The 25601-nt window shown below is 45.0% G+C and overlaps 1 protein-coding gene across 1 annotated transcript in view; it reads right to left on the bottom strand.

Moving 5' to 3' along the window:
- Tspan5 (tetraspanin 5) overlaps positions 1-25601 on the bottom strand; it is a 143979-nt gene that overhangs the window by 16375 nt on the left and 102003 nt on the right. The window contains exon 2 of the mRNA XM_013029705.1: positions 13354-13404. Within this exon, the coding sequence (XP_012885159.1) occupies positions 13354-13404 (51 nt within the window). The remainder of the gene's footprint in view (positions 1-13353; positions 13405-25601) is intronic.

The raw sequence follows: 25601 nt of genomic DNA on the forward strand, positions 1-25601 counted from the left end.
TCACATTTGAAAAGCTAACTATGGGAGAACAAATTATGAGAGAAGCAGCCTTGATTTACATGGCACCAGAAGATGAGGCAGCAGGGAAGGAAGTGGAGAGAGATGTCACCTCCACCGTTTCTTTCTCTGAAACAAGGTCAAATCGGGCTGGCCTGGAACTCACAGCATAGCTCAGGCAGGCTTTGAATCTGTGATTCTCTTGAGAGCTGAGTTTTCAGCGATGTGCGCCCCCGCCCCCGCCCCACAGCCTATGCCCAGCTAAGTTTTATCTGAGAGGCATTTCTTTTTTTCTTCTTTTCTTTTCTTTTTTTTTTCCAGTCATGAGGCCTAAATTCTGGGCCTGGCACTGTCCCTCAGTTCTTCAGCTCAAGGTGAGTGCTCTACCACTTGAGCCACAGTGCCACTTCCGGTTTTCTGGTGGTTAATTGGAGATAAGAGTCTAACAGAGTTTCCTCCTAGGCTGCTTTGAACCATGATCCTCACATCTCAGCCTCCTGAGTAGCTAGGATTACAGGCGTGAGCCACTGGTGCCCAGCCCTAAGAGACATTTCTCACATCACCAGGTCTTAGCTATCCTTAGAAATATGGCTCCTGGCTCACAGGTAGCTGTCAGTGGTGTTCTAGGAAGGACTGAGTGGATAGGAAGTTAGGATTTAGTGACCATGAGGCTTCTTTTAATTTAGAATTACTCAATAATTTCATTTTGTTTTTTCTTTTTTCTTTTTCTTTTTGCCAGTCCTGGAGCTTGGCTTGGACACTGTCCCTGAGCTTCTTTGGCTCAAAGCTAGCTTGAGCCACTGCACCACTTCTGGCTTTTTCTGTTTATGTGGTACTGAGAAATCAAACCCAGAGCTTCATGCATGCTAGGCAAGCATTCTACCACTGAGCCACCTTCCCAGTCCCTCATTTTTTTTTTTTTTCCATGTTGGTTGTGGGCCTGAACTCTGGGCCTGGGCACTGTCCCTCAGCTCTTCAGCTCAAGGCTAGCACTCTACCACTTGAGCCACAGCGCCACTTCCAGCTTTTTCTGCTTATGTGGTGCTGAGGAATTGAACCCAGGGCCTCCTGCATGCAAGGCAAGCACTCTACCCCTAAGCCACCTTCTCAGCCCCCTTTTTTTAAGGCATTACTGTAACTTGAACTCAGGGCATCATGCTTGCTAGCCTGGAGTTCTACCACTGACTCATGGCTCCAGCCCCTGCATCTTGCTGGTTATTTTTAGGATAGGGTCTCCCTACATGGCTAAGCATATGAACTTTGGGGGTTTGTTGGTGGTGGGGGGTATATTTGTGTGTTTTTATATTTGTATCTTTCATTGTAAAGGTGATATACACAGAGGGGTTACAGTTACATAAGTAATGAGTACATTTCTTGTCAAACATTGTTACCGCTCCCTTTGTTTTCTCCCACTTTCTGTCCCCCACCATTCCCCTTCCTCCCAAGTAATAAAGTTCATTTCCAACATAATGTCTTGTGAGTATCGCTGTTGCATTGTTCACCCTTGGTCCTTTGTCTCACCATTCTTTTACTGCCCTTTCCTTCCCCAAATCAGATAAACATATATACAAGACCCAGGGGAGCAAAAATAAAAAACAGTGACAACAGGGAATAAACCAAAGGGGGGGGGGAGAAAGAAAAAACAAATAACTTCATTACAAATAACCTCAGTACATTTTTTAAGAAACCCTCATTTCCATATTTTGGAGTTCATTTTTATTAGCATCATTTTATGTGGTCATATGTACATAGTTATTGAGCAATTGTGATCCTGTGATAGGACTATTATTACAAATGAGGGAAACCATGAAGCATATGTTTCTTTGGGTCCCGCTTACTTCATTTAATCCAATTTTTCACGTCTTTCCATTTTCCTTATGAAAGAGGTGATGTTATTCTTTCTGATGGAAGCAGAGAATTCCATTGTGTATATATATATACCACATTTTCTACTAAGGGACATCTGAGTTGGTTCTATATCTTAACTATGGTAAATCATGCTGCAATGAACATAGTTGTGCTAGTAGCTTTAGTGTGGCCTTGTTTGTGATCATTTGGATTGTAAATGCCTAGGAATGGGATTGCTGGTCATAGGGGAGCTCTATATTTAGTCTTTTGAGGAGCCTCCATACTGCTTTCCACAGTGGTTGAACCAGTTTACATTCCTACCAACAGTGTGGTAGCATTCCCTTTTGGCCACATCTCTGCCAGCATTTGTTATTATTTGTTTTCTTAATAACGGCCATCCTAACTGGGAGGAGATGGAATGTCAATGTAGTTTTTATTTGCATTGCTTTTATGGCCAAAGATGTTAAACCTTTCTTCATGTGTCTATTGGCTATTATTTCCTCTTCAGAGAAGTCTCTTCTTTAACTTATTAATGGCGTGGTCGTTTCCTTGAGGATTTGTTATGGGGGGTTAATTTTTTTAGCTCTAGGTATATTTTTGATATGAGCCCCTTGTCTGGTGCATAGCTAGTGAAGATCTTCTCCCAATCTGTGGGCTATTTATCTTGCTAACTAGGTCCTTTGCCATGCAAAAGCACTGTAGTTTAATGTGACCCCATTTATCCAGCCTTTCTTTGATTTGTTGCATTTTATTTAGGAAGTTTCTACCTAGCACCTGAACTTTGATTTGCCTGCTTTAGGTTTTCATTCATTGCTGGGATCACAGACACACACTACCGCAATCAGCTTCCCACTGTGGAGATGGGATCTCTTGAACTTTTTCTTTTTCAGGCTGTCCAGAAACAACGATCCTCTGTAGCTTGGCATGACAGGTATACCACTGCACCCAGCTATAGGTTGAGAGGGGATCTTGACAACTTTTCTGCCAGAGCTGTCCTTGAACCTCAATCCTCCCTATCTCAGCCTCCTAATTTGCGAACACTATAGGCAAAAGCCCCCGGTGCTTGGCTGATTTCACCATTTTTAATGGGTTTTTTGTGATTCACAATCAAGTGTGAGCAAATATCATATTATTCCCAAATACTCTTCCGTGATCTGCTGCTGCACATGAAGAGATCAATGGACAATAGGACAATTGTCTGGGAACCACAAAAGCATACAAGCAAGCAACCATCCTTGGGTCTGAAACGTTAACATAAAGGCCAAACACTATGAACCCAACCACCAGTAGGTTCATGGATCATTTGTCCTCTCCGGCTTTAATTTGGAGAATGACAAACTCATTTTAATCCTTACTCTTTCTAGCCTGCAGGGGCAGTTTTAATTGAGAGGCCTTCAACTGTTTCCATGGAAACAACAATCATTTGGGGGCCTAGCTGGACTGCAGATTCTACTCTTCAATTCTAAATCTCAGCAAAAGATGGGGCTGGAGGTAGATACTACTGAGATCTGGGAGAATACTATCCTGCCAAAGCAAAGGAAAAGTACCAAGAACTTCAATTTTAATGGATTCAGAATACACTCGGGTGGCCACAATTGTAATTCAAATCTCTTTCCCCCTGGAAGGAAAGAATAGATCCTTTATTTATTTATTTAATCATTTGATTGACAGATGAAATGCATGTCCTGCCTGGTGGTATACACACACCTGCAGTCAGGAACCAAAAGACAGGAGGATCTCAAGTTCAAGGCCAGCTTATAGTTCAAGGCCAGCCTGGATTACATATCGAGACCTTGTCTTAAAATATATGTGTATATATATATAATGTATAAAATATGTATAGATCCTGCCTCATGTTTTGTGGTGGTGTTATTTGCTTTTTTGTTGGCAGTACTGGGGAATGAACCTAGGGCCTCAAGTACACTAGTGTTCTACTAAGTAACATTCCCAGACTAGTATGTTTTCAAGTATGTAAACATTGTAGAATGACTAAATCTGGTGGTAAATGAATGTATTGCTTCACACAGTTACCTTTGTGTGTGTGAACATTTTACACCCAGTTTTTGCATTTTTCCAAAATACCATATATTAAGTGGAGTCACTAACCCAAATCGTGGAAGTAGGGATATCGTGCCCACTGCCCAACTCTTTCCCTTGGTAGGGGTTCCTTCCTTGATGGAGAATGACAACAGATTGGCCCATCTGTGGGAGCCAAGGATCTCCTTCTGCCTAAGCCTCAATTTCAACATTTGTGAAATGATAACCTACATCATAAAAGTTATTGTGACATTAAGGAAATAATCCAAGTAAATCCAGACACTATGCTAAGTACCTGGCACAATGAATTCAATCAATCCACTGTCACCATCACTATTACATTAGAACGACAGGAAGCTATCAGATGCTCTAGAAGTACTTAGGAATGTTCAACCCAACTGCATTGGAGAAGAATCCATTTTGCTCTGAAGCACTTTACTCAGCCTGTGTCCATCTAAAGAGAGCTGTGGCCTGACCTGCTGATTGTACCCAGGGGAGTGACAGGAACTGGGACACACTAACCAGCTCTTTTGGGGGAGGGACTAAAAATAATCTAAGACACCCAGAGAATAGTGGAAGGGAGAAAACATGACTAAACAAAAGCTAGAAATAGCAGAAGCCATGAGCGGGTGGAAACTACCAGGACACAGTGGTACACCTACAAAGACAGCAGATATAGTCAGAAATGGCAGAAAGCAATTGGGGACCGGTGGGAGCATCCTGGCAGGGTGTACAACCAGGAGCAAAGACAACTCTGCCGGGGAGGACTGGGCACACTAGCTGTCAGTCATGTCTACCCTGTCCATCCTATGAGAGCTGGCCATTCTATGGTTTGATGAACATAGTCTATCTCAGTAAGAACACAGGAAAATCAGCCCATCTCTCCCCCACCTCCATCTCCTCATCAGTCCTTCATTCATGCAGCTTTCTCACATGAAAGCAGCTTCTCCTGATGGCTCTGCAAGAAAGGAATATGTTGTGAAGAAACAATTTCTTCTTGCAAGAGGTTTCTGTGCACAAGCAGAAACAAAAAAGACAAACAAAGCCCCATAGGCTTCCAAGCCAATAAACTTTAGGAGTGTCTGTGGTTTTCTTCACCACCAGCACAGAGCAGCCTCTGTGTGCCACCTGGCAAGTTGCAGTTTTTTTTCTCTGTCAACCCACACAGGGAAGAAATACAAAAATAGCACTAATGCACCCCGAGGTCTGGGACTCTTCTGTGTTTGCATATACAAGCACATTCCTTCCAACTGCTGGATGAGAAACAGAGGGGCAGGCATAGGAAATGTGTTAGCAAGGCCAGGCCAGATGGAACCGTCTGAGAGCTAGGAGACCGGGCCCTGATTCACCCACCACTCCACATAGGCCCTACAGAAGAGGACTGACAATGCCAACAGAAGCCTTTCTTCATTGAGAAACCATGACAAGATAGGACACATAGCTACTCAGAGAACTGGAAATGTGGTTTGGAACAATGTCCACAAGAAGATTAGGTCTGGACCAAGGGCCTCGGAGCAATTTGCCCCTACACAAACTCATCAGAGAGCCTGACAGCGGTGACTCATGTCTATAATTCTAGCTACTTAGTAGGCTGAGATCTGATGATCGCAGTTAGAAGCCAGCCCAGGTAGGAAAGTCTGGGGCACTCCATCCAATTAACCAGCAAAAATGCTGGAGTGGAGGGGGTGGCTCAAGAAGTAGAGCACCAATTGTGAGCAAAAAAAAAAAAAGCTAAGCCAGTACAAAAGGCCTTGAGTTATCCAGTATAGAAACACACACACACACACACACACACACACGAAGACCAAGACCAAGACCAAGACCCAAGACCCAAGACCCAAGACCCAAAAACAAGACATCATCCATCCCCTTTAACATTTGCTGGGAGTGCAGCCTCAGGCTGCCCATTCAGGCCCATTTAGCACTAGCTGGTAGGAAACAAGCAAAAACCTCTAAGGTAGGGGGAGGAGCTGCAAGAAGGAACAGGGAGCCAAGTCCACGGCAAGTGGGCCTGGGGAAAGAGAACATTCTCTTAATGTGAACCGAGATGAGGTTTGGCGTTTTCTTTTCCTTCTTTTTTTTTGGGTGGTGGTGGTGGTGGTGGTGGTGTCAATCATGGGGTTTGAACTCAGGGCTTGGGTGCTGTCCCTGAGCTTTATCGCTCAAGGCTAGTGTTCTACCACTTTGAAACACTTGCAGTTTTCTGGTGGTTAACTGGAGATAGGAGTCTCACAGGCTTTTCTGCCTGCACTGGCTTTGAACTGCGAACCTCAGATCTCAGTCTCCTGAGTAGCTAGGATTAGAGGTGTGAGCTACCAGCGCCTGGCAAGCTTGAGTTTTTTGTTTTTGAACTCGTAAGCCATGTACTTGTTGACATGCTGACTGGAACAAGACAGACCATAGGTTGATTTTTTTCCCAGACATTGACCAAGAACTGTTGTAGTTCCAGCTCTTTAGACACAGCACAGAACTTGGGGGGATTACATGATGAATGCAGAAGAAGAGTCAATAAAATGAAATCCTTGCAGATGTCTTTTTAGCACTTCAGAGATACTTGGGGTGGTTTCAAAGCTGGGAACCCATTTTTCTATTCAAGTCATCTGGGTAACCACTTCCACCCACTGCCTCCCTTTGGCGATGAGAACTTGACCTTTGCTACAGAAGCTTTCTGGGTCACTGAAGGTCACCATCCCTGACTTTCCTTCCGGAGAACACAGGAAGTTCTTCCAGGGTGAGTCTCTATGTGTGACTGTAAAAATTTGCAGCTGGAGGGTTCCAGTATGAACCCTTCAGTCAGACATTAGGCAGGGAATAGCCTCCAGGACTCTTCCCCTCCACAGAAAGGCCAAAGAGAAAGACATCTGGGTACAATTTCTCATTGTCTCTGCTGGAACCAGCATAGAACACCAGTTCTTTCTTTCTACCATGTGGTCCAGAACTCAATCGAGGCCGATGGCGGAGGATGAGAAGGGAGCTTACAGAGAGGATGGATTCCCAGTTTCATACCTCAGTTTCCCCATCTTTGGAACATAATACCCCCGTCCTCTCAAAGTCTAACCTGAGGGGACCCACGGATGGCAGAAGTGAACATGACACCCCTTTTGGAAAGAGCTGCTTTTCCTTTGCAGCACTTTACAGCTGATAACAAATGCCCTTTTATGGGTTGTGGCCATGCAGTGACCATTTGGGAGGTGCCCACTGGGCTGGGGCACAGAGGAGGGGACACTGTGCTGGTGGAGTTTCCAGGCTGCTCAGTGGCAGCACAGGTAAGCCCTGAGAACCCCAAACTTCATGGTAAGGGTTGGGGAATGGCATAGTTCCTATTCCTAAAAAAGGCTGGGTCCTCATCCACTCCCAGCCCTAGCATCAAACACAGCAGGGCTGGCAGGCAGTGTCCTCTATGTGCGTTGTGGTACATCTTCCCCTGGCCCCCCTGAAGAGGTTAGTAACAATAAAAGCAGGACATCTAAATTTTCTTGTGAACCAAGATCATCATGTACACATTCCGACTTTTATGACAGAAATAGATAGCTCTTTCCTGACAGCCAGAATTTGTGAATTTGCTATTTCCAACATTGTATCACTCCCTTCAGACATCAGCAACAAACCAGATGTCAGGTGACCTCTTGTTATCTACAAGAAGTGTCAGTAGACAGCTTCTTAGACATCTGGGGCTCGTGTAACTCAATGATGCGGTTGTATACTTGCGTATTCAATGTATAACTCAATGATGGACTCATGAAACAGCCAGGGTTCAAAAGGGTGCTGTTATCACTTGTTTGATGACTTCATTTCAATATTTCTCTCTTTTTAAATTTTTTAGTTTTTGAGACAGAGTCTCACTACATAATCTAGGCTGGCCTTCAACTTATGGTCTCCTTGTCTTCCCTTCCTAAGTTACTAGGATCACAGGCATGAGACAAGATTCCTTGAGCACCACCATGTATCACTTAATGTCCTAGGCCTTACAGCCTAAAGGAAGCCAAAACTGTGTAATGTCATTGAACTGGCTTCATGAGGAGAGACAGGCAATCCATTGTGTACACATGTGTGTGTGTGTGTGTGTGTGTGTGTGTGTGTGTATGTATGTGGTGTTTGCCAGTCCTGGGGCTTGAACTCAGGGCCTGAGTGCTATCCCTGAGCTCTTTTTGCTCAAGGCTACTGCTCTACCACTTGAGCCACATCTCCACTTCCAGCTTTTGGGTGGTTAATTGGAGATAAGAGTCTCATGGACTTTCCTGACTGGGCTGGCTTTGAACTGCAATCCTCTGATCTCAGCCTCCTGAGAAGAATTACAGGCATGAGGCACCGGTGCCCAGATGGACAATCTATTTTTAAGAGCATAAATAATAGTCCTTTGAGGTATAAAAACACAAAGGAACAGGGAAAGAAGGGCTGGGGACAGGTGAGGATGGAGCCTGAAACACACTGAAATGCTGATGGACAGGGTGGCACTGGCACTGGGCAGACCAGGAAGGAAAGTATGAATCTGGGTCTCAGGAGAAGAGTGGCTTAGGCACTGGAAGTATGGCTAAAAGGCCCTGGGGTGGTGGAATGCTGGCAAGATGGAGAGTGGGGGGCTGTGCATTGGGGAGAAAGCGATGTGGGAGACGAGGGCACGGTCACCACCACGGCTTTGAGATGATGAGCTCACTGGGGGGTTTAGAGCAAGTAGTGACACAATCTGCCTTATATGTTTAAAAGGCAAGGAATGTAGCCACAGCTTGCAGCCAGGCCTGGGCTAGGACCGGGGTACAAGAGCAGAGGCAGAGCGGAATCAATAATGGGAAGGCGTCACGCAAAGGCAGGAAGGCCAACACGATGGTGAGCTCAAGGTGGAAGAGTGGAGGTGCACACAAGAAACAAGTCTAGCATCTGCTGACTGAGTGAAAGTGGGCCTAGAAGAAAAGAAAGAAGGTGTCAAGATGACCTGAGCAGGCGGAAGGAGCTAGATGCCATCTCAGAAGAGCAGGGTTGCTGGGGAGTGGGGGGACCTGGAGGATTGTCTCGGATATGTTCCTTTTCATTTTAAGTTAATTCTCATCATGTGGTGGGCAACTGGGTATACAACCAATCTGGAATTCCAATGGGGGTCAGAATCAAGATATGAATTTAGAAGGCAGGAATGATACTAGGGGCGCAGGTTCCAACCTAGCTGAGATCTGCTCTCCCCCAATTTAGAGGTCTGAGATGCTAGCAGCGTTGTGCAATAGGAAAAGCAGGTATGTGTGAGCTCTTGGAATATCGTTCTACTGGCAAGGCACCTAAGGAGGAGTCTGATCGATATAGACAGCCGAAGCCACACAGAGGGGAGAAGGGAGTCTGGCAGATGACAGGTTCAGGCTCTAGAGTAATCGCAGAGGGTGGAGAGATGGCCTGACAGACCACTGGGCAAATACGCAGTCTTGCATTTGACTTAGAAAATCAGCCGGACGTGAGGTGGATGAGGGAAAGCAGCCTGGCTGGTGACTAAGATAGGATTTTCAGTGAACCATGCACTTAGTGATTGACTGTGGGTGTCAAGGCATCTTCAACCGGGGGAGAAGGCACACAGCCCGCTCATACTTTCTATGGCTCCCATGCGTTCTGTCAAAAGAGAACCACCAGGATGGTGAAGCATCTCCCTCCCGCCCACAGCCTGTGAGGACCACCCAGTGGGAGGATGTTTAGCCTGGAAACTCCAAAGGAAACAGACCACCACCTTAAAATACTCACATGTGGAAAGACTTATTCTGTGGGATGCAATGGGAAAGACTCAGAACTCACGAGTGAAAATTCATGGTACACGATTCTAATGTGCTGAACGTTTTTCAACAGGGAGAGCAACCCAAAGAGACAACTGAAACACAAACTCACTCGACTAGATTTACTGCGATATATTAGTGAATGAAAGCATTTTATGTATATATGCAGATATTCACACCTGCGTATATGCATATACACATAAAATGCATATACGATCCTTTCTATGACCAGGTAAATTCATCAAGGACTGAATTATGTCGGTTCATCTTTGTCTTCCAGACCCAGTACAAGGCCTATCACATGCTATGTGCTCAATAAATGCTACTTGAATGACCAAGTTCACTAGGGCTGAGGCTGCAGGGGATATTACAGAAGGATTCGATGCTACAGAATTGCCAATGATCCTTCCACACAGCAGATCCTACGATCGCTGCAAAAACTCCAGCTTCACTCGAGACGGTCAGCAATTGCATCTTCAAGATCTATTTATTTCAAATTTAGATAAAAATTACTTAACAATCGTTTCTAATATTCAACTAGGGCTCTGTAAAAGTGATTGCTAATAAGTGCAAGCTTCCAGCGCTCTGTATGTAGTCCACACACCTATGTTAAAGCCAGAGCTATTAAGGAAATCCATCCCTCCCGCCCATGTTCCTAGTTCAAGGATTTGACTTCCAAGTGTTCTTTAAACAGCCACACATCTTAGTCTAGGAACTTCCTGATTCACAAGCAGGACACATTTTACTCCCTCTTCCTGGAATGTAATCATTATAGATCTCTCTCCCTTTACCCAGATCCCTACCCCATGGGCCACATCTCAGAGAGGTCACTGCCAACAACTCCATAGAAAAGAAACTCGTTCTCCTCCGACTAAGAAGCCTGACCCTATATCTAATGTTTCTTGCCAGACCTTGAAGTAGGGACGCTGGATCTGCTAGGCACCGTCTTGGCCACATGGTAGATGATAGGGTATTGGGTTTAACTGGCACCATCTTGTTTCATGGTGGAGGCAGGGAAGTCCCACCTCCCAATGGATACGTGTGCCTGGATTCCTAGAGGCAGGGGCGGGGACTCGGACAATAGGTCACTGGACTTGTCAGTCTTGGGTCATGAACTCTCAAGCTCCCTATGACCCTGCCCCCTAATCTGACCCTATTTAAGTCCAGACCAGCTCAGAGGCCATTACGCCATGCTAGCTGTATGTATGCCTACACCATGTACTGGCTGTATTCTATGACTAAGGCCAAGGCTCCCCAAGCTAGGTGGTCTCATGGCTGAACCCCTTCTTTACTTCCCTTGCTCATGGCATTCTACTAAACAGTAACTGGATGATCTTGGCCAGGTCAGATCAGCTATCTTTTGAGAGCTGGTCTATTTACTATCAGCAGCCATCAAGAAAAAGGGCCTAGTGCTGGGAAGGTGGCTCAGTGGTTAAAGCGCTTGCCTTGCATGCCTGAGGCTCTGGGTTCGATTCCTCAGCACCACATTAGCAAAAACAAAAAAGCCGGAAGTGGCACTGTGGCTCAAGTAGTAGAGCGCTAGCCTTCAGCTGAAGAGCTTAAGGACAGTGCCCAGGCCCAGAGTTCAGGCCCCATGACCGGACCCAAAAAAAAAAAAAAAGAAAAAGGGCCTGTCCATTTCCCTCCCCGCACTATCACCCCTTTACCCTTGATATTTGAGACACATCGCGCATTTTAGAAGTATGCATTTTTTATCAGAGACATTTGAGGCAGCCCATGAAATAACAAGATGTTAATTGTACTTCAAAAAGAGGGGGAAAATAACCAAAAACCTTTCAAATGTCTATTTATTGCTAAAATAGACGATTAATTCATTTAATGCCTTCTAGCATCTTCTTCAAAGCTGAGAGAAATGGACTTTTACTAAAAGAGTTCTAAAAAGCTGTTCTATCTGGCAGTTAACCAAGCGGAAAGTTTCTAAAAGGGAAATTTCTGAGATTCCACCAATACAAATCCCCAAGCTTAACCAGGATGAGACAAGAGCTAATCATAATCCCAGAGATTAGCATTCAATGTAAAAGTTTATGGAGAAAAAAAATATCTCTGTTTTGGGAACTTAATTTGTTTTATGCCATACAGAATCGCGTCCTGCTTCAAAAGGCTGCAGGCTTTCTAGGAAAGCTTATTTTCCATCAATGTTATAGAAGTAGTTTGTAAGTAACTAGGGAGTAACACATGTCCTTTTCTTTTTCTACTATGTTGGGGATCAAACCCAGGGCCTTGTAAAGTACAAGGTGCTCTGCCACGGAGTTAGTTACTCAGCTAATGGCACCTATTCAAAGCTCAAGATTTACTTGGTGTTTTGTTTTATGTGGTTTATCTGAACATAATTTTAGAAATCCCCACTAGGATCTGAAGGGGTTTTTTTGGTCATTGTTTTTGTTTGTTGGTTTGATGGGCTGTCTTAGTTTCTCTCTCTTTACAGTTTATACATTATGGCCCTCAGAGCATTTATCACATGAAAGGACTTTTGCTCAGGAGGGTGCAGGCTCCAGAGATAAGGGAATGGGCTTCTGGGAAAAGCTAAGCTGACCTCTTAGTTTACTGGAACTTTTACCCAAACCAAACACTCACTCTTTCAAGGTGGGAAACAGTGAGACTTTACCCTGTGGCCAAATACCTGGAGAGACTAAACATACTGCAGGAGATTCTACTTCCAAACAAGGAAGCAAAAAGAAGCTTCTAGTCACTTTTGAATTCCAGCAGAGAAAGTGAACAGGATTTAAAAAAAAAAAAAAAAAACCTAAAAGCTAAGGCAAGGAAGTGTAGTGGAGGTATGAATACAAGGTGTCCATCTCTTTAGAGTGTCCCTCAGAACAGAAACTGCTCACCTCAGCTCATCACTGTGACTTAGATATGCTACCCCATATTTTCAGATGTTTCCTTTTACCACAATGTTTGGACCAGCCACTTTGCTTGCAAAACAGAAGCTCTATCACTTGAGACATGCCCTCCAGCCATTTTTTTATTTTTCAGATAGGGTCTCACGCTTTTGCCCTGGGGCTTTCTGGGTCCTCAATCCTCACATGCATAGAGGCATATTGAATAGCCAACATGTTGGGCCTGGGATATTTCTCTTTTTTTAAAAAAAAGTAGTTGTATGAAGGGGTTTCCATGCAACCGATCAGTTTATGAGTACAATGCATCTTGATCAATGCTACCCCTCCCACCATCCTTCCACCCACCTGTCTTGAATATTTCTTAGTATTTACAATTAGTATGAAGGGTGCATTTACCTAGTATTCAAACATGAATGTATGTCTGGCTTCCTTTATGCTATGTCTAACAGGCTAAAAGATAATGTACTATACAAAATATATTTATTATGGCTTGAATTATCTTCCAAAGTGGAGATCCCCCCCCACACACAACAAAACAGGTGTATGATCTTTATAAACATTACTGAAATTCTTGGGCCTGAGTGAGGAAATATCACTAAAAATATAGATCTCTAGCTAACTCATCAAATTCCAGCCACATTCTCTATGGTAATGAATATTGTTACTGTTTTCGGACCTGTTTAGACAGTTTAGAATCCACAGTTCTTTAGAATGCTAAAGTCCTTTAGAACCCCACATTTAATTTCCAAGAACACAATCTTCATGAAAAGATCCATGTTTCTTTTCACCCTGAGGTGGTCAAAGGCAAAAGGAGACATACATACAGCTGTGGACCAACATACATGTGTTTGTGATGTTCAACTTACTTTTTCATTCCACGCCCACAGTCCAATTCCAAGAAATGTTATTCCCAAAAACTAAAAGAAAAAAAGAAAGCGGTGTAAGTATAAGCTAAACACCATGGTTTTTTATACATATACAAAAGAAAGATTTCAATGAACTCTTGTCATTTTACCTACCTGGGAAGCAGCTTTTTCTAAAACCCCCAAATCATCTTTTAACTGTATTTTTTTCTTGTCGTTTCTCTTGGTACTGGGGATCAAACCCAGGATGTTACATTTGCTAGGCAAGCGCTTTGGCACTGGGCTCCATCCCAGCCCCCAAAGTATCTTTTAGAGGAATAGAACTATCATAACCACTCTACCTAAACTTATTACAGAACTAAGGAGGATTGGAGACACTAGGGTGCTGAGAAGCCATTCAAATTATGAAGAACATTAATCCAGTAGAATCTTGAGTGAAATGAAAATTTATTGATAATGCAGGATGCAGGATGCCTTTGAAGGTAGAAGAGCAGGAAGTGAGTGGCTCCAGCGATCATTAGCAAATGGACACACAGGCTGTGCATTTTGAAGAGGTTAAGAGGGGGTACAGGAGTCTCATGTCCGTCAGCAAACTCTTCCTCACTCCTTCAAGAGGAGCAAGAAGCAGGGGACCAGCTGCTCATACCTATAGTCCTAGCTACTCAAAAGGCTGAGATTTGAAGATTGAGGTTCAAAACCTGCCTGGGCAGGAGAAAGTTCTTGAGACTCTTTTCTCCTGTTAATCACCAAAAAGCCAAAAGTGGAGCTGTGGCTCAATGGTAGAGTGTCAACTTTGAGTGAAAAAGCAATGGGACAGCTCCCGGGCCCTGACCTCAAGCTCCAGTACAAGTACAAAACCAAAAGGACCAAGCGTCTTATGAAGTTCATTGTGATCCAAAGAACATCCTAGATTCTTGTTTGCCAGAAACTTAAGTTACAGTGCAGAGAACTTTTCCTTCTTGCTAATGAGCCTTCAGTGTTCTCACTTCATGCCTCAACAGGCAGGGCTGAACAAACACTCAGCCCTGCAGGGGCTCAAGCCATCCTTGCCTACCTAGCCTACCCTCTGCCAATTAGCTGCACGGATGAGGTGGGGGACAGGACAGAAGCAGTTGATGACTGAGAAAATGACATTTTAATGAACTCTTGCTGATCCCATCTGTTTTACCTTTACAATTTTTTTTTAAGTTGGCCATGGGGCTTGAACTCAGGATCTGGGCGCTGTCCCTGAGCTCTTTTTCCTCAAGGCTAGTACTCTACCACTTGAGCCACTGCTCCACCTTCGGTTTTCTGATGTTTAATTGGAGATAAGAGTCTCACCGAGTTTCCTGCCTGGGCGCTGGCTTTGAACCTCAATCCTCAGATCTCAGCCTCTCGTGTAACTACAATTATAAGTGTGAGCCACCAGCACCTGGCTCTCCTCTACATTTTTAACATCTCTTAAATCTAGATTTTGTTGTTGTTGTTGTTGGTTGTGGGACCTGAACTCTGGGTCTGGGTGCTGTCCCTCAGCTCTTCAGCTGTAGGCTAGCACTCTACCATTTGAGCCACAGCGCCACTTCTGGCTCTTTCTGATTATGTGGTGCTGAGGAATCGAACCCAGGGCCTCATGCATGGCAAGACAAGCACTGCCACCGAGCCACCTTCCCAGCCCCAAATTTGGCCATGTTTTAATATTATGGTATCTCACTATATAGTTGATTCTGTTCCCTTGATAGTCCTTCAAATGATAGCAGATCTCCTGAGACATCGATTGAGATACATGGTACAGAAGTGTTCACTCACTGAGAGCCAAATAATGAGGGCATCGCTGGCCACGGAGGAAAGTAGATCCTACACCTCATCTCTTTCAAGAGCAAGTCTGAATCTCCTTCACAAACACTGAAGTGAAGGGCAGGTGGGCAGAGTGACAGCAGCTTCAGTCTGGAGGCAAGAGCCCATACTGTTTACTTTGCTAACATCTTGATTAAGTTAAATGTCAGAAAAGCTGTCCACTGAGAGCATGTGCAGGGACCACGAGAGGGAGGGTGGTTATTTATTCTTTACAGTTGCAGGGAAAGCTGAAAACCATTTATCTGGCCAGGTTCTTACCATGCACTACAAGGAGTCCCTGATGGATTAGCCCATAATAAATCCAAGCAGGGGCTCAGGGCTGGTGGCTCACGCCTGTAATCCTAGCTACTCAGGAGGCTGAGATCTGAGGATCATGGTTCAAAGCCAGCCCAGGCAGGAAAGTCCATGAGACTCTTATCTCCAGTTAACAGCAGGAAGTGGAGCTGTGGCTCAAGTGGTATAGCATTAGCCTTGAGTGAAAAAGCTAAGAGACAGCTCCCAGACTCTGAGTTCAAGGCCCAGTACTGGCATAATAAATATGTAAACAAACAAACAAATAAATCCAAGCAGGGCTGGGAAAATGGCTAGAACAGTTATAAAAGGGACTAAGAAAGCCAACTAACCACTCTGAGACGCGGTGTTTTTAACAAACAGAACTTCCCTGACAACAGCACGTGATCTGTTCTGCACCTGGGTATAGAAGAGCTTCATTATGTCTTTGGTTTGGCAAAAACCCACTCCATTCTCCCCACCCTTGTCCCTATGGAGTTGGGGGGGGGTGTACGGGCACATCTGTCTGCCAAGTTAAAGATTTTTTGTTTTCAACATCTTGACAGCAACACTGTGACCTGCCTTTCCACTACACTGACCAGAATAAGATTTCACATGACTTTCCAGACCCCAAACAACAACACAAGCAAAGCACAAAACCAAAACAATGCAGCAGATTAGTCATGTTTACAGACGCTGGGAAACTGACAAGTGAGCCACCGGCATTCAGGCTCAGACCTTCTCATGTTCCCAGTTCTCATCTCATGTGATTTCCAGTGCTAAAGCTCTTCCTAGACACCTGTGCGGTTCTCTGGGTGGGGTGGGTGGCATAGGCCACTGTGGTTAACAATCCCTCTTGTTGTTGAAGAGAGTATGTGTGTTACTGCGGAGGCCCCACACAATTGTAAAGTTCTTGTGTTTATTACATATCATGCACGGTGCTCAGAACTTTGTTGGCAATGTCTCTTTGAAAGTTTTCACAACAAAGGGACTACAACCCAACATGTCGGCTTATGAGTACAGCATATCTTGTTTAATATCACCCCTTCCAACATTCTCACCCATCCCTCCCGATGGCTTTGTACCACCGCTTAAAAGTAATAAGAAGGATAACAATTAAAGAATAAAGTTTTGCACAACAATTTTATTTTGAAATCGGCATGATTGTTACCCCTTTTTTAAGAAAGTAGGAAATGAGGCTCAGAGAGTTTTGAGAACTTGTTTCTTGGCACATGACTACTAAGTGAGGGCGTAAAGATTTGCTTAACAAAGGCATCCATCCCCCAAGCAAAAAACTGTGGCATTCAGGTTCAAATTATACAGGATATAATCAGGACATCATATCTCCTGCCCCTAGCAAGAAAAGGAGAAGTTGAAGAGGTAAAAGAGATAAAACTCATGTGTTCAACAGTTGTAGAACAAGGCGCAGTGGCCTATAATCCTTGGGAGGCCTAGATAGGAGGACCATGATTCAAGGCCAAACTGGGGGGTGGGGGACGAGTCAGACCTTATGTCAAAAAAGAAGCCAGCTGTGGTAAACTTGCCTGTAATTCCAGTTCCAGGGGAGGTAGAGATATACAGTTCACAGTCCTAGACCAGCCCCATACAAAAAGCAAAAATCATAGAACTCTACCTGGAAAATAAACTAAAGCAAAAAGGACTGGGGGGGGGGGACACAAGTGATAGAATCCCATACAAGGAAGAACGGTGAGCATCAGGTAAGGTGGAGGATCAATTTTTTTTTCCTCTTTACATAAAATTCTCTCTCCTCTTGGCACTTTGCAAAACACATTTTGCTTTCACAAATCATACCAAATAGCTTGGAGACCGACCACTGGTTTTCCACAAAGAAGAGCAGGTTAACAAAAATAAACTAAAAATACAGATGTCAACAAAAGACCTAGAGATGATTTCCCTTTACAATCACCATTTCCTGCTTTGGCTGCGCCTTTCCAAAAGGGTTTAAGGAACTTGGAAAGAGAACGCAACTTGAAGTTAGGCAAAGCATCTGTACCTACAGCCAGCAGAAAGAGCGAGGTGGAGCAGGGGCTCCGGCATACATACCTTCAGTGCTGCATCACAGCAAACGCCCTCCCAATTACTCTCCAGCCCATATGTTTTGTTTTAAAATCAAGTCGTTCCAGCTTCAAATAATTAAACAGACAAGAGCCAAGAAACAGACAGGCACGCAGCACTTGAAGCACATGCAGTCTCCTTTCCCTCGTCCTGAAGAAAAGCCCATAAACCACCACACTGACCTCATTGTGAAACCCAGAGAGGCCGATTTACAGGGAACAGCCGAAGAGCAGCTTTCTCTCCTCTTGAGACAGAATCAAAACCAAATCCAAGACATTTCCCCACAAAGCAACAGATGCAAATGTGCACTACAAATGTTTCTGCACCCCATTTTTTGATGCCGAATAACTATCATTTTGCCAACCGTGGCTAAATATTAAATCTGAGTGAAGGTGCTGGTTTTGTTGTTTGGGATGCAACCCAGGACTTCAGACATCACTAGGCAAGTGCCGTACCACTGAGCTACAACCCGGGCCTAAAGTTCTGGGGTTCTTGTTGTTTGTTTTAGTGTGTGTGTGTGTGTGTGTGTGTGCATGCGCACATCAGTACTAGGGCTTGAACTCAGGACCTGGGTTCTGTCACTAAGTCTTTTTACTCAAGGCTGATGCTCTAACATTTCAGTCAAACTCATCTCCTGCTTTTTGCTGGTTAAGAGTCACATGGACCTTTTTTTTTAGCCTGGGCTGGTTTTGAACCATGATTCTCAGATCTCAGCCTACTGAGTAGCTAGGATTACAGGTGTGAGCCACCAGCGCCCAGCCTAAGGCTCTGTTTTGAAGATGAGTGAGTTCCAACAGGACTACTCTCCAGTGTGGGAAACCCAAGCTATGGAGCACGTGAACTGCAGCTAGTTAGAGTTGAGATGCCGGGAGTTAAGAGCACACTGGACCTGAAGATATAGTATGACTCAAAAGAATATAAATAACTCATTAATGGTTGTTTTGTTGTTTATTCCATGTTAAAATGGTAATATTTCAAACTTATTGGAGAATTTATCAAATCTATCAATTAAACATTATAATTAATTTTGCCTGTTTCATTTTTCCTTTTACCATTGGAAAACGCAAATTACCTTTGCGACTTGCATTATATTGAATAATAAGGAGGATCTGAACACAGCAATCCCATGCACTGATTAGCATCGATTTACAGATGAGAAGCCATGCTTAGAAATAGCATGTATTTCTCCCAAGAACACACAGGCAGATACCTGATTTGAGTTGCTCAGGAAATCAGACTTCTTAGCCCAAGCTCAAAGTATCATAGTACATGGCAGGTTTTGGTAGCTCATGCCTGTAATTCTAGCTACTCAGCGAGGTATGAGAATGAGGATCATGATTAGAAGCCAGCCTGGGCAGGAAAGCCTATGAGACTCTTATTTCCAATTAACTACCAAAAAGCAGAACGCAGAGCTGTGGCTCAAGTGGTAAAGTGCCAGCCTCAAGTAAAAAAGCTAAGGGGCCACATCCAACCCTGAAGTTCAAGCTGTGTGTGTGGTTGGCACACACACAAACATGTGTACAGACAATACACATGCACACACACGTAAAGTACAGGTTGACTGTCTTTTATCTAAAATGCACAGGATCTGAAGGCTTTCAGATTTCACAGGAATATTTCCATAGACTTTACTGCTGGCATGTATGGAATACAAAACTCCAAACCTTTTTGGCATCACTTGGCACCCAAAGAGTGTCAGGTTTCAGACTGGGGATGCTCTTACCCGTGCTCTCCTACTGTGTACAAACTGTCCGCGGAACCTGCTCAGGGATAGGGAAATGTAATGAACTCACCCAAAGGCTCTAAACTGCTCTTTGAGTATGGGATCCTGAGAGGTATGTTTCTATGGCGTGGGATAGTCGCTGTCAGTGGGAACAGTGGGTGATGTGCGGATGGAAGCTGCCAGGCTAAGCAGAACAAGGGCCAGCACAGCTGGGGAGAAAAGGCCCAGGAGAGGGGCTGAGTTCAGAAAAGGCGCATCTGGTCCCCTTCCCAGGTGGAAGAATTCTTCCAAGTCAGCTTGAGAGACCACTCATCGCCTACAGTGATCTCACAGACCAGTAAGAAAGTAATTGTAATCAAATAATCAGAGTCCAAAGTAAAACCTGCCAATGGTGTTACACAAAAGAAGCAGCTAAGGTCCAGGAAGGTTGTAAGATTTGAGCCAGAGAACCCAAAGTTCTTAAGTGAGAGTTCTGAAAGATAATCAAGAAAAGAGGTGCCCAGCACTGGTGGCTCACACTCAAAATCCTAGCTACTGCAGGAGGCTGACATCTGGAGGATCGCAGTTTGAGGCCAACCCAGGCAGACAAATCTGAGACTCTTATCTCCAACGAACCATCAAAAAGTTGAAACTAGCCAGGTGTTGGTGGCTTATGCCTGTAATCCTAGCTATTCAGGAGGCTGAGATCTAACATCATGGTTCAAAGCCAGCCCAGGAAAGAAAGTCCGTGAGATTCTTATCTCCAATTAACCACCAGAAAACTGGAAGTGGCACTATGGCTCTAGTGGTAGAGTGCTTGCCTTGGGCTGAACAGTTCAGGGACAGTGCCCAGGCCGAGTTCAAGCCCTATAACCGACAGAAGAAAAAAAAAGTTGGAACTAAATGCTGCACTGTGAGTGGAAAAGTAAGCAACAGGTTGAGGCCCTGAGTTCAAGCCCCAGTACTGGCACAAAGAGGGGCTCATGGACTTTTCCTTAGCTACGTTCTGATACTGCGCTCTGACAAACCCCAGTTCTGGGAGACTGTTGGCACAATCCACACCAGTATGCTAAACACTAACAAAATACACATCATGACAGAACAGCAACTAATTTCAGTTATCCCCAATGGGGATATGGCCATATCCAAAAAGTAAGCGTGGGCTGGTGGAAAATTCAATGCACACAAAGTCAATCCTGCTTTTGCCACTGGCTCCTGGTGTCCTCATTTGTTATACACACTGTCCCGAATCCCCATGATAAAAGGGCAGGGCAGCTCAAGATTTCAGAAGAAGGCATTCCTCATCCAGGCCTGGTCAATGTTTGCTGCTAACACCGTTTTCAGTGAGGCCTGAGCATACTTTGCCTGCTGATCTCCAACTCCACCCTTTTCTGGTTCTAAGATCATGGAAATGCTCTTTCTTCACAGGACAGCAGCCACCTAACGGTTTAGGTCAATCAGGAAATCACACAGACTAAAATTCTGCTCTTCTGGAGTTGACACGCTAGTCGTCAAGTGCAGAGAGAGAATGAGAATGAAAGGAGAGACATAGAAAGTACAAAGCAACGTGAAAGTACCAAGGGGCAAGGGAGGTCTCCATCAAGCAAGCAACACACCAGAACATGATTCTAACAATGGGATGGTGTAGGAGTATGAGGGAAGAGGCGGTTGGAAGGAAGGATGCACAGTGAAGTTGGCATAGAGTTTTAAGAAAAGTGTTGATCAGCAGCACACGGCGGGTGGAGAGGGTAAAAGCAGTGGACAATGGCTCTGAGCAAGGTCTGATGTTAGCATGGCCAAGACATCATGATGGAGACTCTGGGTGCAATGAATACTGATGATTAAAAACATGCAAAAAAAAGGACAGGAGCCAGGCAGCGGTGGCTCACGCCTGTCATCCTAGCTACTCAAGAGGCTGAGATCTGAGGATCACGGTTCAAAGCCAGCCCAGGCAGGAAAGTCCGTGAGACTCTCTATCTCCAATAAACCACCAGAAAACTGTTAAGTTTACTGTGGCTCAAAGTGGTAGTGCCTTGAGCAAAAAGAGCTCAAAGACAGTGCTCAGGCCCTGAGTATAAGCCCCATGACAAAGAAAGAAAGGGGGGGAGGGAGGGAGGAAGGAAAGAAGGAAGGAAGGAAGGAAAGAAGGAAGAAGGAAGGAAGGAAGGAAGCTGGAGCAGGCTCAACTGAAGGATTGGGTGCCACTGGAGAGAAGCGAAAGAGGATAAATACAGTAAAAATTTATTTGCATGTAGGAAAATACAGCTGTGAAACCTTGTTAAAAATGACTTGGGGAAGTGGGGAGTGGAAAAGAGGAGAGCAATGGAGGGGGTGAGGTTGAGAAGTTGTACGGATGTGTGGAAATGTTACAAGGGAATTTTACTTGTACAACTAATGTATGTTCATAAAAAAGAAAACAGCATAATAAAACCTAGTATTTTATATAACTAATATATTCAGGAAAGGGAGAAGGAAGGAAGGAAGGAAGGAAGGAAGGAAGGAAGGAAGGAAGGAAGGAAGGAAGGAAGGAAGGGAGGGAGGAAGGAAGGGAGGGAAGGAGGAAGGGAGGGAGAGTGGGAGGGAGGGAGAGTGGGTGGGAGGGAAGGGGAGGAAGGGGAGGAAGGGGAAGAAGGCAAGAAAGAGAAGGAAAGGAAGGAAGGAAGGAAGGAAGGCAGGGAGGGAGGGAGGCAGGCAGGCAGGCAAGCTGATTGGCAGATGTCAGGGGAATGGGGGGGCCAAGCAAAGTGAGTAGTTTGTCCTGGGCCCTGTGGCAGAGGCAGGACCAGATGGAGGAGCAGCATGAAGAAGTGGCGAACATAAGATGGTGGGAAAGAACTCAGGCTGTGGTGGGCTTCACAGGCCACGGTAAGAACTGTGTGTCTCCTCTGAGACCAAAAGAATTCAGACACTCTTCTCTCTGAACTTCCTTATCACTGGCAGCAAGGGCCCTTGTTTAGAGGGCACTCTGTCCGACTGTGTCCGACTGTGGCCTACTGTAAGAATGTCGGGGGCTGTGTTAACAGGTGTGTGCACCCACGCAAAGCAGACATATCTGCCCTCAGCCTAATTCTTTCCTCGGAGACTGCCAGGATGGAATATGTAAGTATCCCTGCACACTCAAAACAAACACACTTTGATTCCCTTCCAGAGCAATTCTGGTTCATGAGTTCTGAGTGTGTGCTTCAAAAGTCTTGAAACCCACTAGTTTTGCAATTATGCATGAAAAGTTTTTCCCTTATCGGGGCTCACGGGTAGACTAACTTTGCCACCTTTGCTTCTGGACCGTTATACCCGTCCTGTTGTGGAATCTTTCTGAAAGAATGCGGGGTATCTGTTATAACCGTTACTCTTCTCAGTCTATATTTCCCTCCCTGGAAATTGCCCCACCCACTGGGGGTGGTCCCTGCAGTCCACTTCCTGAATCCACTAAAGCCAAATCAGGACTCAAAAAAAGCTAGCTATTCATCCAACACCAGGCTGAATCACATAGCCCCGTTCCTAGGAATCTGGAATTGGATACAGTAGATTCTGGTGGCCTCAGTTTCCCTAGGACAGAAGAAATGGAAAGATTGTAGGAAGAGTGTTCAGACATGGAGAGCAAAGAGCGACCGAGAATAAGTCGTGTTCTTGTCTACTTCTGGCTCTTTCCGGCTGTACTCCCTGATATGGTACGCCATGCAATGCCCTAGGATTTCTATTGTCAGGAACCCTCTCAGCTGCAGCTACTCTGGGAGCCTTCTGTTGCTTGCAACCCAAAGGATCTAAGACATAAATAGGAGAACAGATTAAGGTCCTCATGGTTTGTTCTCTGCAAGCTCACTGTGAACTCCAAACCATTCAGAGGCAGGCCCCCAAAGCAATGGTGCTGGCACTCATGGTGTCCTGGCAGAGGACAATAACTGGGTAGAAGCAACAGCTGTTCTAAGGTGTTCCTGTTACTTGGTGTGTGAGTGACTGTGTATAATTCAGCCACATGCCATCTGAAGGGAAGAGCAGATCTGTGCTTGCTTGTTGAATTATGGCAGCAGAATGCAAAACAGCTTGATTCTGAGGAATGAATCCTGAAACCGTATCTCACAGGAAAGCTTCCCTTTTGGAGGTCCCCAAGCCTTACAGACCTGTATCCTTTCCTCTTGTTTCCCCCCCCAAAAGGATGAGTTTTCTTTGCCCTTGCAGCACAAGGAGGAAGGCCAGGGTACCCTTCAAAGAAACATCCGCCATCAGGGACAGTCTTGTTTGGAAACTCCTTTGTGAAGAGTTTGAGGTTGACATTTTGGCAAGAACTAGTAATCTGAGATGTGAAGGGAAAGAAAAGGGGAGGACTACGCGAGCAATAAACTGATATTCTTGGAAATCACCCAAGCAATGCAGGCACGTAAAGAGGAACATGAAAGATTAGCTATCCACTCTTGGATGGAAACATGGAGGCTTCACGTGTACAGGCCACTAATCTTTGCTTGTCTCAGAAAAAGAAGGTTCACCCTGCTGGGGCTCTTCCATCTGTAACCCCCTGATTAGAGACAGCCAAGGCTGAAATACGCAGAGGGCCGTCCTAATGCTGAAGACTGAGGAAGGAAGGATTTTTCAAGTACAGACATGAGAAACAAGTTATCTGTAGACACACATCAGCCTTTGTGGGAATAAGCTCTAGCTGTTTACATTAAACAGCCAAGAGGAGCGGGGCTTGCTAATGGCATCTTTGAAAGTTGAGTATTCTCAGATGCACAGCTTTCCTGTTGAAATATCTTGACCAAAAAAAAATACATGAGTGAGGCATGAGTTAATTGGAATAAAAGGCAGAATAGGATTACTCTTTTTGAAAGCACTAGTAGGGTTATAACATTCAATTTCTTTAATGAGTATCTTCAGTAGACATCGGGCACCGTGCTAGGTGCCAAGGGTAGAAAGGTGAATGAGCCCACAGACGATTTCCTTCCTTAAAGAGCTAATGGTTGGCATAAATGCAGCCACCTCAAGTGCAGTGAATGGAGCCTTCCCAGAGTCACAGAAGGGTTGTCATAGAAACACAGAGGCCATGGGATGGAGAGCAGGCAGAGGAAGCTTCCTGGGAAGTAAGGAAATGTATTTTAAAGGGAAGGCAGTGAGAGACCCTCACCAGAAGACACGCCAGCTTATGCACAAGGATCAAAGCCTGAAACAGCATGCTTCTTCCAGAATCTTCCACCAGGCTCCCAGCAGGCTGAAGTTCCCACCCTGAGCAGCACACCAGGGGATGTGTTAGAATTTGAACTCTCTAAGATCCTTATGGTGGGCCAGGTTCCATTTTACAACATACCCTTAAGGTACTTGTGATGCTCGGGAAAGTGTGAGAATTTCTAGACCAGAGTGCTAAGCAGGGCTGTGACCAGCACGCTGTGCACTGTGGGTACGCAGAGACCATCAAGCCTGGGGATACCAAATGAGGAGTTTAAGAAAAAATAGTGACAGAAGCCAGCCAAACACTGGTGGCTCATGCCTGTAATCCTAGCTACTCAGGAGCTGAGATCTGAGGAACACAGTTCAAAGCCAGCCTGGGCAGGAAAGGCTGTGAAACTCTTATCTCCAATAAACCACCAGAAAACTGGAAGTGGCGCTGTGGCTCAGTGGTAGAGTGCTCTCCTTGAGCTGAAGAGCTGAGGGACAGCGCCCAGGCCCAGAGTTCAAGCCCTATGACCAACAAAAATAAATAAATAAAATAAAAACAGTGACAGGGATCAGATTTTCAGAGAGTGTGACTCAGCCTGAGAGGTCATTATACAATTCACAGAGAGAAGGTCACCCACTAACCGAACAGAATGAAGACAGAAGAAGAGGAGACCCCTTGGGACTTGGTGACAGGGAGAAGGATGTAAAGTTAAGATAGCAACCCATCAATCAGCAGGTCTGGCTTTGAACTCCAAATATGTGAATGTGGGCAAGTGCCCTAGTCTCTATGATAGAGGCATGGATTTCCCTGAAGCTTTTGTTGGTGTTGGGATTTGAACCCATGGTCTTGCTCATACCAAGCACATTGTTCTGCCACTTAGCACCTCACCTGCCCCTCCCCAGCCCTTCCTAGACTTTTAGCTTAATCAACTTGGTAGGCTATTGGGGTTGTATTGAAAGTAAGGAATGCTAGAATGGAAGACTCCTTAGAGGGGAAAATTGTATTTATTCTTGGTTCAATTCTTGATTTAAAAAAAAATTGCCATAATGGGATTGTAAAGATCAGATTGGGGGGCTGGGAAGGTGGCTCAGTGATAGAGTGCTTGCCTTGCATGCATGAGGCCCTGGGTTCGATTCCTCAGCACCACATAAGCAAAAAGAAAAAAGCTGGAAGGGGTGCTGTGACTCAAGTGGTAGAGCACTAGCCTTGAGCTGAAGATCTGAG

This window comes from Dipodomys ordii, unplaced genomic scaffold (genome assembly GCF_000151885.1).
Source record: "Dipodomys ordii isolate 6190 unplaced genomic scaffold, Dord_2.0 Scaffold122, whole genome shotgun sequence".
NCBI lineage: Eukaryota > Metazoa > Chordata > Mammalia > Rodentia > Heteromyidae > Dipodomys > Dipodomys ordii.